At 45.8% G+C, this 16,035-nt stretch overlaps 2 protein-coding genes across 5 annotated transcripts; one reads left to right on the top strand and one right to left on the bottom strand.

Annotated features, from left to right (window-relative positions):
• The first annotated feature begins 1,144 nt into the window (after positions 1-1,144).
• On the top strand, positions 1,145-4,479 carry ptgesl (prostaglandin E synthase 2-like). Its single transcript, XM_019869605.1, has 7 exons — positions 1,145-1,509; positions 2,137-2,328; positions 2,445-2,500; positions 3,033-3,185; positions 3,272-3,472; positions 3,769-3,886; positions 4,020-4,479. Exons 1-7 carry the CDS (start codon positions 1,204-1,206, stop codon positions 4,158-4,160), a joined length of 1,167 nt encoding a protein of 388 aa, XP_019725164.1. The 5' UTR covers positions 1,145-1,203; the 3' UTR covers positions 4,161-4,479.
• A 423-nt stretch (positions 4,480-4,902) lies between these two features.
• Positions 4,903-15,662, bottom strand: odf2a (outer dense fiber of sperm tails 2a). Of its 4 annotated transcripts, none has more exons than XM_019869538.1 (16): positions 15,199-15,662; positions 14,109-14,207; positions 13,900-14,024; positions 11,563-11,686; positions 11,073-11,204; positions 10,609-10,686; positions 10,350-10,421; positions 9,628-9,744; positions 9,124-9,249; positions 8,751-8,860; positions 8,136-8,271; positions 7,955-8,065; positions 7,310-7,570; positions 6,853-6,953; positions 5,947-6,235; positions 4,903-5,355 (listed from the first exon to the last, which is right to left on the bottom strand). In XM_019869538.1, the coding sequence occupies exons 1-16, from the start codon at positions 15,295-15,297 to the stop codon at positions 5,209-5,211; spliced, it is 2,127 nt and encodes a 708-aa protein (XP_019725097.1). In that variant the 5' UTR covers positions 15,298-15,662; the 3' UTR covers positions 4,903-5,208. The 4 variants fall into 4 exon arrangements, with proteins under 4 accessions (XP_019725097.1, XP_019725113.1, XP_019725105.1 ...); XM_019869554.1 differs by having other exon boundaries at positions 9,124-9,240; XM_019869546.1 differs by having other exon boundaries at positions 10,609-10,683.
• Between the last annotated feature and the right edge of the window lie 373 nt (positions 15,663-16,035).

Here is a 16,035-nt window from a genome sequence, read left to right as displayed (position 1 = left end):
ATCCGTTGGTGCCGAAATGCGAGTATGTCGGGTTCCCCTGTGTTTCATACAGCGCGTAAGGGTGTTTATTCACCCAGCTACACAGATTTACAGGCTACTGCATTTCCTCGAGTAGTGACCAGACTCAACAACTGAGAGTATCAAGCTACTGTATTTTTTTTTTTTTTTGTGGCCGCTACTTTTACTCAACCCCAGTGGGTATGCTGCCGCAAGTTCATGTCGTGACTACACTAAATACTAAATGTGTTCAAACTGATCAACTCAATTGTTTTTTTGTTTTTTTTCAAATAATCCTGAATTTAGAATTTTATGGCTCATCACGTTCCAAAAACGATGGGACAGATGGCTCATAAAACGCCTTGGCACATCCCGCGGGTGAACAGGCTAACTGGAAACAAGTAGGCGCCATGATTGGCTCGAAAAGGAGCTTCCCTGAATCGCTCAGTCATTCGCAAGCAAAGATGGAGCAAGATTCACCTCTTTGTGAACAACTCTGCCAGAAAGCAGTCCAACAATGAAGTTCAAATATCTTGTCCTTGTAGTCTATTTAATTGAATATAGGTTGAACTCGATTTGCAAATCGGTGTATTCTATTTTCATTTATGTTTAACACTGTGTCCACACATCATTGGAATTGGGTTTGTGCCAGGCTACACTTTATTTCCACGTATCGATACTTTGAGCTTGTTCAACTGCGAAGAGCATCAGATGAATGTATTTCCTTGAATCGTGCCCACGAGTGTCTACCTAAGTGTACAGTATTGAATGATGCATTATTGCCTCGCATTTATTTACTCAACTCCAGCAAATATTATCCGCTTATTAGGGGGAATGCATTTAGTGGGAGGAATGTATATGTAGAACTCTATTACAGTGTCAAACTGTGAAGTATAACCAGTAATTAAATTACTCATACGAAAAATAGCAATCATTTATTCCATTACGTTGTTATTACATTCATGGAATTATTCACTGCTGAAATTTAAATACTACAATTGCATTTTCCATTATTTAAAAATTCAATAATGAAATCAGTTCATTATTGAATAATTTACTGACGGCGAACAGTGAAAACCGCGGAAAGATACTTTGTGACGTCACGTTAGGGCGGTGCCTAGCCCGGCAGACTACCTAACCTGTGATAAAGGCGTAACCACGCAACCCGATCGCAGTGCATTGTGGGGAGCTTTGCGTAAACTCAACATGGCGGCGGCCTGTACCAGATCGTTGGTTAAGGTCGGTTGGACCGTTCTGGAGAGTCCCGCGCTCCGCCGACCCGGTACGGGCGTCCACCTGGCGGGGAACGCCGGCTCCCGTGCGTCCCGAAGGTTCTACTATGGCGGGGGCGGCGGTGGAACAGGAGCCCGCTCCGGGCTGCTGTGGTCTCTGCGCGGTAGAGGAAACGGAGCGCTGGGCTGCGCATTCCTCCTCGGCGGCGGTGTGGGGCTTTATCATACCTTCAAGTTCTATTGGGCCCAGCAGCGACAGCTGGCCCAGGAGCAAGCCCAGGTGAGATGCCTCATTCTCGGGGAGATAAAAGGGAACTCTGCTTTGCAGGGACTGACTTGAATGCTTTGCCCCCCAAAGAGGTCCGCAAGAAGGCGAAACCACTTTTAAATGATCACTTTCTGCGATTTTGCCATTTATATTTGTGTGACATTTACTTTTTCGTTTTAGTCTAGAAATTGTTGGCAACATCATTTTTTTCTACATGTATCGCTATTATTGTCATTTTTTTCCAGCTAGCATATTTTGGTCCATTTTTTAAAAATCACATTCATATTTTGTGGTCATAACAATTCACTGCCCGCTATTTTCCAAGCGGACTTTGTGTTGTGTGGTCATATAAGCACCGGGCACACCAAAAGAAAAAAATTAATCGCTCTTTTCTTACCCACGATAAAAAGTTTCTCTCAAGCATTTTCCGTTCTTTACCAATTGGAACGCGGGTCAGTTTCACCAAAAACAGCAGTTTCTGACCAAAAGAGCAGAGAAAGCAATGTTTTTGTGAAAAGATGTGTCAATATTTGTTGTTTTTATGACATCTTAAACAATAATACAACAAAAATGAGCGACTAAGTCAACGCGACGGCTCCTCTCACCAATTCGTGGTTACGATCCGCACGTGTGTCTCAGGCGACCCCCGCAGGATCTCCGTCCCTGACGCTGTACCAGTACCAAACGTGTCCGTTCTGCAGCAAAGTGCGAGCCTTCCTGGACTACCACGGGCTGGCCTATCGCGTGGTGGAGGTGAACCCGGTCATGCGGCGGGAGATCAAGTGGTCGGCCTACCGCAAGGTTCCCATCCTCATGGTGGACGAGCACCTGGTACCACGCATACCTACCGCTTACCATGCAAACCTCTTGAGTGTTTTTTTTTTTTTTAATTCGTCTACGATGTCAGCTTTTTTGTTTGTTTGTTTGTTTGTTGAATCAAACTGCAGCAGCTGAACGACTCTTCCGTCATCATCAGTTCACTCAAGACCTACTTAGTCAGCAAGTAAGCCCCGCTATATGAACAACTATCTTGACAAGTGCCTTGATTACCTTCATAGCGACATTGATAACTACCTTGACAATTGTCTTGACAGTAAAACTTAACATCAACGCCCTTAACAACTATATCAATCAACACCTTGACAACTACATTATTAACCAACTCTATTAATGATTAGCTGCACCACGACATGACCAACATTAACAATTACCGGTATCTGGATGACAACCGTGACAAGTAACTTAACATTAACAACAACCTTATCAACTATATTAATAAGCACCCTGACAACTACAATTATTAACTAACTACATTAATGACTAGCTTGACAATTACCTGAACAACCTTGATGACGACATTAACCATCTTGACAACTACCTTTATATAACTACCTTGACAACTAAGTTAACATGAACAAGTATAAACTACATTAACTAGCTTGACAACTACACGAGCAAGATTAACAGCTACGGAAAAGCCCGTTTGAAAAACGACCTCGACAACCACCTGTCTGTGTTCGCCGCTCCCCGCGAAGGGGTTCCAGCATGACGGACATTTTGCGCTGTTACCCCGAGATGAAGTCGGTCAACGATAGCGGCAAGGAGGTGACGGAGTACAACAACAAGTATTGGCTGATGCTCAGCCAGGAGGAGACGGCCGCCGTCTACCCCGAGAAAGGCATGCAGAAGTAAGCCGCGCTACGCTCACTCTCGGTTCTTCACTCATCGCGTCGGTGCGGTACCCTTACGGACGAGCGCCACTTTTTTCTTCCAGGGAGGAGATGAAGTGGCGTCAGTGGGCCGACGATTGGCTGGTGCACCTGATCTCGCCCAACGTGTACCGCAGCACCGGCGAGGCCCTGGCCTCCTTCGACTACATCGTGCGCGAGGGCAAGTTCGGCACCCTGGAGGGAGTCTTTGCCAAGTACATCGGCGCCGTCGCCATGTTCGTCATCGCCAAGCGCCTAAAGAGCCGGTGAGTGAGTCGCTGGTGATCGGGGGATCTTTTGGGGTTTTTTTTTTTTTTTTTGCTTTTCCAAAACAATTCATGACCCAAAAAAAAAAAAGGGGGGGTGGTTTTTGGCAATTCAACCCTCTGTTGTCAAGTTAAACATTTAGAGCAAAGCAAATGTTCAAGCTGTAATTTATTTCATTATTGTTGTAAGAATTAAGGGCCCCAAAAAAGAGGTGATGTGAACGGAATTCGACCTTTGGCACTGATTTTTTTTTTCAAATTCTGCCAAATATCGGAATCGACCGGCTTGATCGTAGACACAACCTTCAAGACGACGTGCGTCAGGACCTGTACAAGGCCGTTAACGACTGGGTGGCGGCCGTGGGCAAGCAGAGGAAGTTCATGGGTGGGCAAGGCCCCAACCTCGCCGACCTGGTGAGCAAACGCCGCAATGCCGACGCAGCCACATTTCATCAATCGGAGGCGTCCGGAACGAGGGTTTATTGTCAAAGCCATTTTCAAAAAATAAAACAATAAATCTGCTCTGTCACTTGCTTGTCCCCGGCAGGCCGTGTTTGGCGTCCTGCGTGTGATGGAAGGCCTGGAGGCCTTTGACGACATGATGGCCAACACCAAAGTGAAGCCGTGGTACCGCCGCATGGAGGCGGCCACCCGCAACCACGATGGGCGCTCGCAGTCGTCACGGTAACCGCGTTCTTCACCAAAAGACACCAAAACTGCTTTGCGGAGGGCATTGGGACTTCTTTTTGTGCGCAATATTGCCATCACGGGCGACACACGGTGGATTGTTACGGTTGATGTGTTCCTTAACGAGTCCCAATCAAAGGAGAAGAAAAAGTGTGAATTAACTTATTCATGTGTTGAGCTTCCCGGGATGCGGGATGATGCCACTGCCAGAGGAAGGCGCCCTGGCGTTGGCGTTTGTCCGAATGTAAAGACAAATAACAATGCGGTCAAATGTGCTTGTAAAAAGCTTCAATAAAAAAAAAAAAAAAAAAAGACTGGCGTCCGCTGTGTTTTTATTCAATGTGCGGTCAAATGTGCTTGTAAAAAGCTTCAATAAAAAATTTAAAAAAGACTGGCATCCGCTGTGTTTTTATTCAATGTTATATGTAAACTGATGATCATTTTGAAAAAATATTGTGAGCTTGAACAACGCATCTATCAATAAAATTTGATGTCAAATATGTATTTTATACGACGTACTTAACTGACTTTATATCCACCACCACCGCCTGGCCCCCAAACGCTGTCCAGCTATTCAAACTTTTTTTTCTCTTTTCCTATTTTTGCTCACCCAATCATGGCCAACTTTTTCTCAACCTGTTTTACTTGAATGTACTGTTGCGATTTTCCAAAACTTCAAAGCCATATTTTAACCTTTGTCTTTTCATAGCTGTTTACTTTTTCAAATGATTTGATATTCTTTCGAACCCAAAGCCTTTTATCTTATTAAAATCTATTTGGGGGCGATATTATATTCAATATTATATTGAACTGAAGAAGTCCAAACTCACCTCGGATTGGTCCTGCGGTTTTCTTGGAATGAGCTCGTCCATCGTCCCAAAACACGGGAACCGATCACCTTGCTGACTGTGTCTCAACTATAAACGGGAGGAAGGAAATCGCACCAAAATGAAATCGTGTGGCACGTGGACACGTTTATTTGTGGTACCCCCTCCCTCCCACTCAAAATGAAAGGAGAACTCGAGGGTAAAGTCTGTTGCGTTTGGGCGTCAGCTGTGGAGGAAAGTCTCGCCAAAGACGTTCCCGTAAGAGGTCTTGAGGAAGCGCACGTAGTTCTGCAGGCTGCGGTTGGTCTGGTCCGACTGGTCCAGACGCTCCTTCAGGTTCCTCAGTTGGTTCTGGAAGCGACGTTCCATCTGCAGAAAGGGAACACGTCGCCAGGCGTTAGCCTGCGCAAAGTCACCTGATTTCGCGCCGCCTCCTCGGCAACCTGAAAAACGAACGACGCTGACAACTGCCGGAAGCGCCTCACCAACCAATGCGACGACTATCCTCACTAACCCGACAACTAGCTGAGCTATATCGACGACGATCGTGACAACTCGTTGAACGACCTCAACAGCTACCTTGACAACAACGTTAAGAACGTCCTTGACGTCTGTCTACCTTTTCAGCTAGCGAGACAACAACCTTGATTTCCTCAATATTTATTTCAACCACCTCCGCAATTTCCTTGTCGAGCAGCTTGACAACGATTACGCTCTAACTTCGTTAGCACGTACCGCAAGGGGCGACTCTGTCCGCTCTAACGGCCTTGACAGCTTTCCAGACAACTACCGAGACAACGAGCCACGCCCTCTTAACGACGACAGTCCCTAATCACCTCGTCAGCTTGACAACTAACTAAACAGCTCGGCAATCACTCGGTCCACCCGAAGCACCTCGCCGGCTATTTTCACGGCAACGGCCTCGGAAAGGCGGTCGGGGGTCGGGCGACGGGAGGTCACCTCCTCCTTGCTGCGGTGCAGCTGACTGAGCTGCGCCTCGGCCCGGCTCAGCTGTTCCTGCAGGTCGAGGGCTTTGGACTGCGAGCGGCGCTCCTTGTCTCGGACTCTCTCCATGCTTTGGCGGGCCTGCTGCTGGGCGTCGTCCAGGGTTCGCTGCAGCTGCTGGGCCAGGACGGCGTTCTCGCGGCTTTTCTGCTCCAGCTGCTCCCCCACGCTATGCGCGCTGACCTCCTTCAGGGTCAGCGCCTCGCACATCTCCTTGTTTTCCACACGCATGGACTCCAGCTTCCTGCAGGAAAATACACACACACACACACACACACATGGTGATGATATTTCATCCATGCACCCATTTTCGAATCCACTTTATCCTCACAAGGGTCGCGGGGGGGGTGCTTGAGCCTATCCCAGCTGTCTTCGGGCATTAGGCGGGGGGACACCCTGAACCGGTCGCCAGCCAATCGCAGGGCACACAGAGACGAACAACCATCCGCGCTCACGCTCACACCTTGGGACAATTTGGAGTGTTTAATCAGCCTGCCGTGCATGTTTTTGGAACGTGGGAGGAAACCGGAGAAACCCCACGCAAGCACGGGGAGAACGCGCAAACTCCACACAGGAAGGCCGGAGCTGGAATTGAACCCGGTATCTCTGCACTGTGAGGCCGACGCGCTAACCAGTCGACCGCCATGCCGCTCTCTATTTCATATATTTTCTTATTATTCTTCACAATCTTAACCGGTATTGTCACAAAAGTGGCAGGCGTGCCGCAGTCTGTCCCAGTTGTACATATTTTATTCTTCTAAGCCCTCAAAATATTACAATCCGTAAGACAAGGAGACACTTCCAGGACCCAAAAAGTAGCAGACGGTGTGACAGGAAGCGGCAGCAGCAAGTTGTTGTTACCTTTCCAGGTTATGTAGCTTCTCTATGAGGACGTTGTTCTCCTCCTGCAGCAGCACGTTCCGACGCTGGAACGTCTCCAGCTGAGTGCCTTGTTGTTCCACCTGAAAAGCAACACAGATGAAGAAATATTCCAGTCTCGAGCACATGCAAAGACCACGCGTCTCCAAAGTTTGAGAGCATCCAAAGTCTAGGACATCCAAAAATCCAAACCATCCAAGGACCGGGAACATCAAAAGAAAGCTCGGAACACCCAATAAACTAGAAGATCACACGAAAAAACCCCTGAGTGGCCCAAAGGGAGACATCCACCAGATACAGAAAGATCCCGAGCACCCAGATACTTGCATAAAGAGAACTCTGGGACACAAAGGAAGACCATAAACACCTAGAAAAGCCAAAGCAAGCTCGAGGACACCCGCCTGAAGGCTTCCAGGGGTCTGGGCCATCCTTCCAGTACCTTGTGTCTGACTTCAGCAAGGGCGGCGTTGTGCTCCAGGTTCCTCCTCTGGTGAGCGTCGGCCTCCTGCTGCGCCTGCGCCAGGTGCTGCTCGCTCCTGCGCAGGCGCTCGGGAAGCGTTTCCAGCTGGCGCAGGCGCAGCAGCTCCTTCCTCAGCTGCTCCTGCTCCCGTTCCTGCGCCGCCAAGGCTTGCCGAGCCTCCAGCTGGACCTCGTCCACCTTCAGGCGCTGCTCCTCACACTGCAGGTCTGCCTGCTGAGCCTGACAGACATCGGATCCGGTTTGGTCCATCTGCTATGCTCCGGTCCAGTCCAAGATGGTCTAGTCGACTTTGCCACAGGCGAGTGTAATACTCTGCCACGATCAAGTGCGGGTTAAGAAAGTCGAAGCAAGCCTTGGCAAGGATGGGATAGTATTGTGCCGCATGTTACAGGATAACCTTGTCTGTCAATGTGTAGTTTGTCACCTGGAATCGGACAGTCTTATCCAGTCTAGGATTGGATCGTCTGTCAGTGTCTATTTTATAGTTGTTGTACAATTTAGGATAGTCCAGTACACTCGAAATTATCTTAAATTTGCACGCTAACATGCTACAACTCCTGCCCGTACTTGTGAAACCTCGATTGACAGATCCGTGTCGTGTACCCTTCGCTTGTATTTCTCCAACACAGCTTCCTGTTTTTGATACGACGCCCTGAGATGCCGCGTTTCCTCTTGAGCGACTCGCAGCTTTTCCTCGCCGGACGTCACCCGAGCCTGAATGAAAACACAACCCTTAATCCGCTTACCTGCGTGGCCTGTTACGAATTGCCGTGACGTCCGATACCTGCAAGGACTGTTTGTCAAGCACCATGGCGGTGTTCTGGGCACTCAAACGCTGGATCTGATCTCGGAGCTCCTCCCTCTCGCCGCGATTTCGCTCATCGGCCACGTGATGCTGAGCGTTCCACTCGCTCACTTGCCTGAGAGAAGGGAAAAGACAGTCCCGTCTATCATACTCCAATACGGCAATCGTCTAGTCTGGCATAGTCTAGTACAGTGGTTCTTAACCTTGTTAGAGGTACCGAACCCAACCAGTTCATATGCACGTTCACTGAACCCTTCATCAATGAAAAAACAAAAATATGACTTTTTACAAATTCTATACTAGCACGACAGTCACACACGTTGACGACCGAGCGAACTAAATTTCTCCCAGCACTGATTGGACAAGCAATGTCATGTGATCGTCTGCAGCCAGTGATGGCCAAGCCGGCGTGTCATAACTAATTGACATGTTGAGTCGATGTCTTAACCTCCTTGGCAGAGGCTGAGTACCATAGTATGGTCGAATATGCTATACTGTACTGTACGGGTATATTTGTCATTGTACAGTCAGCGGCTTAGGGTAGTCGTAATCTTGTCTCGTCGAATGGAATGGTATGGCACTGCGTGTACTCACAATTTGAGGGCCGCGATGTTGTCCTCCAACTGACTTCTGGCCGCGGCCTCCTTTGAGATGCGCAGACGCAGCTCGCTACACGTGGACAATGCCTGCGCCAGTTGGGACTCCTTCAAAAGCAATGGAAGGTGATCCCGGTTACCTTCTCTTGCAGCATCTCGTCTAGTCATAGTCTCGACTTGTACTCGTGTTATTGAGAATAGTCCAGTAATATTGATAGTCTAGTATTGTAAGAGTCTAGAATGGCACTCGTCCCTAGTGAAGTAATAACGCAGTCTTGTATATATATTTGATAGTCTAGTATTGTAAGAGTCTAGAATGGCACTACTTCCGAGTGAAGTAATAATGCAGTCTTGTATATTTTCTTGCGTACCTTCTCCTGCAGTTTGACTCCCATTTGCCTGGACGCTTCCTCGGCCTGCTCGGCATGCTGGGTAAGCATCGCCAGGGCTGCCTCATCGTCGTTTTCCCGCCGCTGCTCGTAGGTCTGCTGTAGATGCTGATTTAGAAAAGGCTGGAGTTTAGTATATGGCGATAGACTAGTCCAGTTGAGTCTACTTAGTCATAGTCTAGTTCAGGCTAGGGTAGTCAAAATAGGAATAGTGTAGCTTCATATGAATACATTATAATTTGTCATATTCTGGTCTAAAAGAGTACTTTTTCATAGAATCGTCTATTGTAGTCCAGTCTGGTCGTAGACCATTCTGGTCTATGCCAGATTAATAGCACAGCTAAATTTAGCCTAGTCAAGGATGGTCAAGTCTTGTGTCATTGAGTCTCGTGTCGTATCGTCTGGTACATCATCGCATAGCCTAGCCTAGCCTAGCCTAGCATCGTGGAGCGGTTGATCATCGTGCATTTTAATTTGAAAGTGGACCTGCAGCTGAGCGGCCATTGTGGCTTTTTCAGCTTGTACTCGACTGAGCTGAGACTCCAAATGGTCCCGAGTAGATGCCAGGATCCTGGACAGCTCCTCCGTGGTCTTGGCATGGTCCTGACAGGGAAGACAGAGAGATAAACATGTGGGCATCCACACTTTCTGCATTTCACCAAATGTGTTTGTAACATGCTTCGTGTAACAGACCAGTGGTCCTCAACTAATCTACGACGCAATAAAATAGTCCGGTCGAGTCTAGACAAGGATGGAGTTCTTAAATCTTATATAGTTGATCTTATTCCAGCCTATTCCAGTTCTTGGAAAGTTATCGTCTATCATAGTCTGGTCTAACCTGCAGATGGATACTTACAGTCTAGTCTTAGTTTGTACATAGTCTAGACTAGTAATAGTCTAGTCATCATAGTCTTTTGATAATCTAGTAAAATATAGTATTGGTCTGGTATAGTTATAGTTTGGTCAAGTCTAGTAATAGGCTCGTCCACTCTAACAATAGTCCAGTTGTTCCCATGATTTAGTCCATAGTCTACGCAATAGTTTCACCTCGTGGTCTCGTCTTGCGTAGCCTCTTCTCGTCATCAAGTATTCTACTCTGAACCGTTGCCTATTCCAGTATAGTCTCCTATAGCAGCGGTCTAGTCTAGAACGGACTAGCAAAGCCGATACTGTAATGTTAGGAAGGTGTTTCGTAAGTATTTCCAGACCTTTTCAAACTCCAATGACTCTGTGAGCTGGGAAGCTTCTTTCTCCTTGCTGCACAGTTTGGACACAAGTCTCTGGGAGACACAAAAATTTCAAAGCATCTGTTCTCTGAACGCGTTCCACACAGCAAGGTGATGGTCATAGGTGTGCTGATGCTGCTTGTGGTGGTGATGGTTCGGTTGATGGTTCAAGTTGTGATTATGGTCACGGTCCTGATTATGTTCTGGTCGTTCCGGTCATAGTGATGGTTAAGATCCTCACTATATTCTCAGCCTCGACGTCGGCCAACCTCCTCTTGAATGCTTCGTTCTCCTCAGAGTGTCTCTCTGCTTCGCTCTGCTAAAAGGAGGAAGAACACGTTCAGTCGTACTGTACTACGACTGCTCCACTCAAGCATAGTCTAGACGAGTACAGCTGTGGTGGAGTGAACTAAAATAATGGTTTACCGTAGTTCAGTGTTGTATAGCAATAAGAGAGCAGGGTCTGGTCAAGAACAGCATATTGCAGTAGTCTATTTTGTCTAGTCTATCGAGTGTCTAGTGTAGTATATTCAAGTATTGGAGTCTACTGTGGCATAGTCTGGTCTTCTACTCTACTAGACTAGAAGTCTGGTCCAATATATCCCAGATTAGGATCGTAAAAGTAATGGTTTAGCATAGTCTGGCCTCGTCGTAGACTATTCTAGCATAGTCTAGAACCTTACGCCTTGAAAACACTGATTGTACCTGGTGATGACTCCAGTCTCTGAGGAGGTCCCTGAGGCTGTGGTTGGTGTTGTCAAAGATCTCCATCTTCTCTATGAGAAGCTGCCGCTGCCGTGTGAGTGCGGACGTTTGGCGTTTGGATGGGTGCCTGTCCTGCGGAACCCACCTCCATCTTGTTAGTGTCTGCCGCCATCGACCGTATAAAGACCTTGCCATCATATTTTTAAACAATAGGTGCCAAGGTACTTCTGGATGACAGAGAGTCAGTGACAACTTACATGTTGAAATGTGAATTATTTAAAATTTATCTCCAATAGGATCTTATTTTCAACTGACAAGTCATACATTCTAACTAGGGCGGTAGAGAAGAAGACTAGAATCATCATTCAAACTGGTTATCCTATGCTCTCAATAACGCCTTGGTCAAATGCCATAGAAGAGTTTGTTTACGACTGATGCAAATTGAATTTTGCCACATGGAAGTACGTCCAATGCCAAAAGGTCAAATTACCTTAGCCAGACTGTCCAGGGTTTCCTTGAAGGAGGTCAATTGGTTGGCCACCGCCACGCCATCCACCTCTGCCTCCACCAGAGCTCGCAGCAGGACCTCCGTCTTTGCGGGCGGGACCAGTCCACTGACGTGCATACAAATCTCCTTCAGAGCTAGAAGATTTCGTAGTCTCGCGTAATGTCTACACGAGCGTAGTCATAGTCCAGCCTGTACGGTAGTAGTCTTGTATGGTTTAGTCTACGAGTCAAGCATATTCTAGTCAAGTACTTAAATAGACAGGCGGGCATGGTCTGGTGTAATAGTCTAGTCTAGCAGGGAAATACTCCATTCTAACATAGAGTAGACTCTATGATCGAGTAGTATTCCGATAGTCAATGTATTGTACTTGTCTTTCAAATTCTACAATTGTAATAGAACTCATAGTCAGGTGTAGTCTAGTAATAGTCTGGCATAGCCTATTCTGTCAAAGCAATGGTATAGTCTACTTAAATAGCCTGGCATAGGAATAGTCTTGTTCAAAATAGTCTAGTATAGCAATAGTCGAGTTGTGCATTGTCTCATCTAATCATAGTTTAGCTGATTGTCTATTCTCGTCTAATAGTAATACTTTGGCATAGTCTAAAGCCGTCTAGAACTAGTCTTGTCCAAGATAGTCTGGTCAAACATAGTCTAATCTAGCATAGTCTTGTCTACTGTAGGATAGTCTAGTACAGTGACAGTTTAGCATACTCTCGTCAAGTAGCACTGTAGTCCAGCAGAGCAATAGTCAAGTACAGTATAGTTCACCCTACAAGTAGGCTACTCAAGTAGTGTTTTTAGAACACACCCGCTATTGCACTATTAATTAATTTGACTCGACTTGACTAGCAGAGTGCAGTAGAGTCTAGCACAGGTTGTTCTCGTACAAGTGTATCCATGCATAATCTAGCACTACTCGGTGTATCGTTCGTTGCGTGTTACTTGTTTGAACGCTGGCTGTTTTCTTGCTCTTTGAGCAGCAGGCTGAGGTTCTTCCTCAGCGTCATGGTGTCATCGTCCTGCTCATCAGTTTCCCGCCGAGCATTCTCTGACGGCACTCGGCTTCTCTGCACAAACGACATTAAAAACACAAGACAAATAAGACATACATCATACAGTATGCTGATGTTTAAACAATCTGAAAGAGAGACCTGATCTCGTCTGCAAGACGAGATTCCGGGAGGGATCCAAGGGGCTCGACCTGTAGATCTCCCACGCTCCCCTCTCACCTGAAAATCTCTACTCCCCTCCTGCACAACAACAAATGCAACCATAGTTTAGGACAGGAATTGTCGATCCTGAGATGGTCTAGTACAGTAATATTCAAGTCTAATGCAACAATCGTCAAGTCTAATACAGTAAAGGTTGAATAAAATTTTCAACATAGTCTATCCCAATACTAATCTAATCTAATACAGGAACAGTCTTGTCAGGCAGAGTCTAGTACAGCAATAATGAGGACAGTTAATTTGTTTTTTTTTTTTAATTAATCCATGTGATCACGACGCCAAAAACATTGATAGATTAAATGGAATAATTTCCCGGCCCCAGTGTATCAAAGCAACAGCAGTCTAAAATATTCTGCTCTATCATAGTATTGTAATAGTCTGGTCTAGCATAATGTAGTTTAGTAATTGCTGATTATATGTTAGTCTATTGCGGTATTAGTCTAGTCTACAATAGTCCGGAAAAGTTAAAGCCTAGTCAAAATAGGTGTTGTACAGTAATAGTTCAGGCTAACATTGTCTAATTTAGTAGGAGTCTACTACTCTAGTGCAGCATGGTCTCATCTACGGGTTCCATGCTCTCCTACAGTAATAGTCTCTAGTCCAGGGGTGTCAACCTCATTTTTTTGTCGCAGGCCACTTCGGAGTTACGGCTTCCTTCGGAGGGCCGGTGCAAAATCTCAACGTTATTTACTACCCATGAAAATTTTACATTTCGGTACAGATTTCAGCAGGAATCAGGACAGTTGACACACATGATTTGCTCCCGCGGGCCACATAAAATGACGTAGGGGGCCGGATCTGGCCCCCGGGCCTTCTTGTCTACTGTAGGATAGTCTAGTACAGTGACAGTTTAGCATACTCTCGTCAAGTAGCACTGTAGTCCAGCAGAGCAATAGTCAAGTACAGTATAGTTCACCCTACAAGTAGGCTACTCAAGTAGTGTTTTTAGAACACACCCGCTATTGCACTATTAATTAATTTGACTCGACTTGACTAGCAGAGTGCAGTAGAGTCTAGCACAGGTTGTTCTCGTACAAGTGTATCCATGCATAATCTAGCACTACTCGGTGTATCGTTCGTTGCGTGTTACTTGTTTGAACGCTGGCTGTTTTCTTGCTCTTTGAGCAGCAGGCTGAGGTTCTTCCTCAGCGTCATGGTGTCATCGTCCTGCTCATCAGTTTCCCGCCGAGCATTCTCTGACGGCACTCGGCTTCTCTGCACAAACGACATTAAAAACACAAGACAAATAAGACATACATCATACAGTATGCTGATGTTTAAACAATCTGAAAGAGAGACCTGATCTCGTCTGCAAGACGAGATTCCGGGAGGGATCCAAGGGGCTCGACCTGTAGATCTCCCACGCTCCCCTCTCACCTGAAAATCTCTACTCCCCTCCTGCACAACAACAAATGCAACCATAGTTTAGGACAGGAATTGTCGATCCTGAGATGGTCTAGTACAGTAATATTCAAGTCTAATGCAACAATCGTCAAGTCTAATACAGTAAAGGTTGAATAAAATTTTCAACATAGTCTATCCCAATACTAATCTAATCTAATACAGGAACAGTCTTGTCAGGCAGAGTCTAGTACAGCAATAATGAGGACAGTTAATTTGGTTTTTTTTTAAATTAATCCATGTGATCACGACGCCAAAAACATTGATAGATTAAATGGAATAATTTCCCGGCCCCAGTGTATCAAAGCAACAGCAGTCTAAAATATTCTGCTCTATCATAGTATTGTAATAGTCTGGTCTAGCATAATGTAGTTTAGTAATTGCTGATTATATGTTAGTCTATTGCGGTATTAGTCTAGTCTACAATAGTCCGGAAAAGTTAAAGCCTAGTCAAAATAGGTGTTGTACAGTAATAGTTCAGGCTAACATTGTCTAATTTAGTAGGAGTCTACTACTCTAGTGCAGCATGGTCTCATCTACGGGTTCCATGCTCTCCTACAGTAATAGTCTCTAGTCCAGGGGTGTCAACCTCATTTTTTGTCGCAGGCCACTTCGGAGTTACGGCTTCCTTCGGAGGGCCGGTGCAAAATCTCAACGTTATTTACTACCCATGAAAATTTTACATTTCGGTACAGATTTCAGCAGGAATCAGGACAGTTGACACACATGATTTGCTCCCGCGGGCCACATAAAATGACGTAGGGGGCCGGATCTGGCCCCCGGGCCTTGACTTTGACACCTGTGGTCCAGTCTATCGTCGTCTAATCTTGTACAGTAATCGTCTCCTCCGCCGTAGTACTCGTCTACCACAGGAGACTATATGACCAACTACATGGTCTTGGTGGATAAACAAACTACAAATTAATGCAGAATGTGTGATAAATTAAAAATATCTGATACAATTAGATGTATTTCTAGTTCTATTCACCTGCGGGGTCCTGTTGGGGCTCCTTCTCATGTGAACATGCACGGGTGTGCTCTCCACGACGTGGACGTGAACGGGAGAAGGAGAATGTCTCGTTCTCATTTTTCCCCAATGTCAAACTGAACCTCATTACACGTTTTACCAAAAGAAACAACCTCTCAGATTATTTTCTATAAAAAAAAGCATCACTGCGCGACGAGAAGACATGTTTTTAAACGTAAAAGTAACAACTACGAGCAAACTCTTCCATCAAGTGTTCGGAGCGACAAACCAACGCTTCCCGATTGGTCGTGCGGAAAACATATGCGCACTCTGATTGGTTGATTTCAAGAATCTGGTTCAGTGATTGGCGGATATGCATTTTGATCGTTGTTGCCCGTAGTTACTGCTACAGTCAGAGACGGATGTTTTCAAAGGTATCCAATTCACAATTTGAAAAAAAAATGTGGGCTGAATTGTGTTTTTTTTAACATATTAATCAAACGTTGCACTTCAAATGACCGCGCGTGGTTTTCCGGAAGTGGCAGTAGCATCAAATCAAACGTCATGATGCACATTACGCAGTTAACGAGGCAAATGGTGGATCAATGTTTTCTGTTATTTTTTACTCGAGACGCCTTGTATGTTTTATTGTCTAAGGTTATTTGTAGTTTCGTTTGTTGTTTATGTATGTTTATTTGCAATAATTGTAAATGTTGACATGATTAAATAAAGATTTCGGTACGGAAAAAAAGAGGGAAGTTACTCATTTCCGGGTATGACCTAGCATAAAACAATACTAAAAGTCCACACAATCGTATCGTTAACCTGTGGATGTTTTGTAAACGCGTGCATAACGTG

Source organism: Hippocampus comes, unplaced genomic scaffold, assembly GCF_001891065.2.
Source record: "Hippocampus comes isolate QL1 unplaced genomic scaffold, H_comes_QL1_v1.1 scaffold679, whole genome shotgun sequence".
NCBI classification, from domain to species: domain Eukaryota; kingdom Metazoa; phylum Chordata; class Actinopteri; order Syngnathiformes; family Syngnathidae; genus Hippocampus; species Hippocampus comes.
This window is presented reverse-complemented; position numbering and strand designations above follow the sequence as displayed.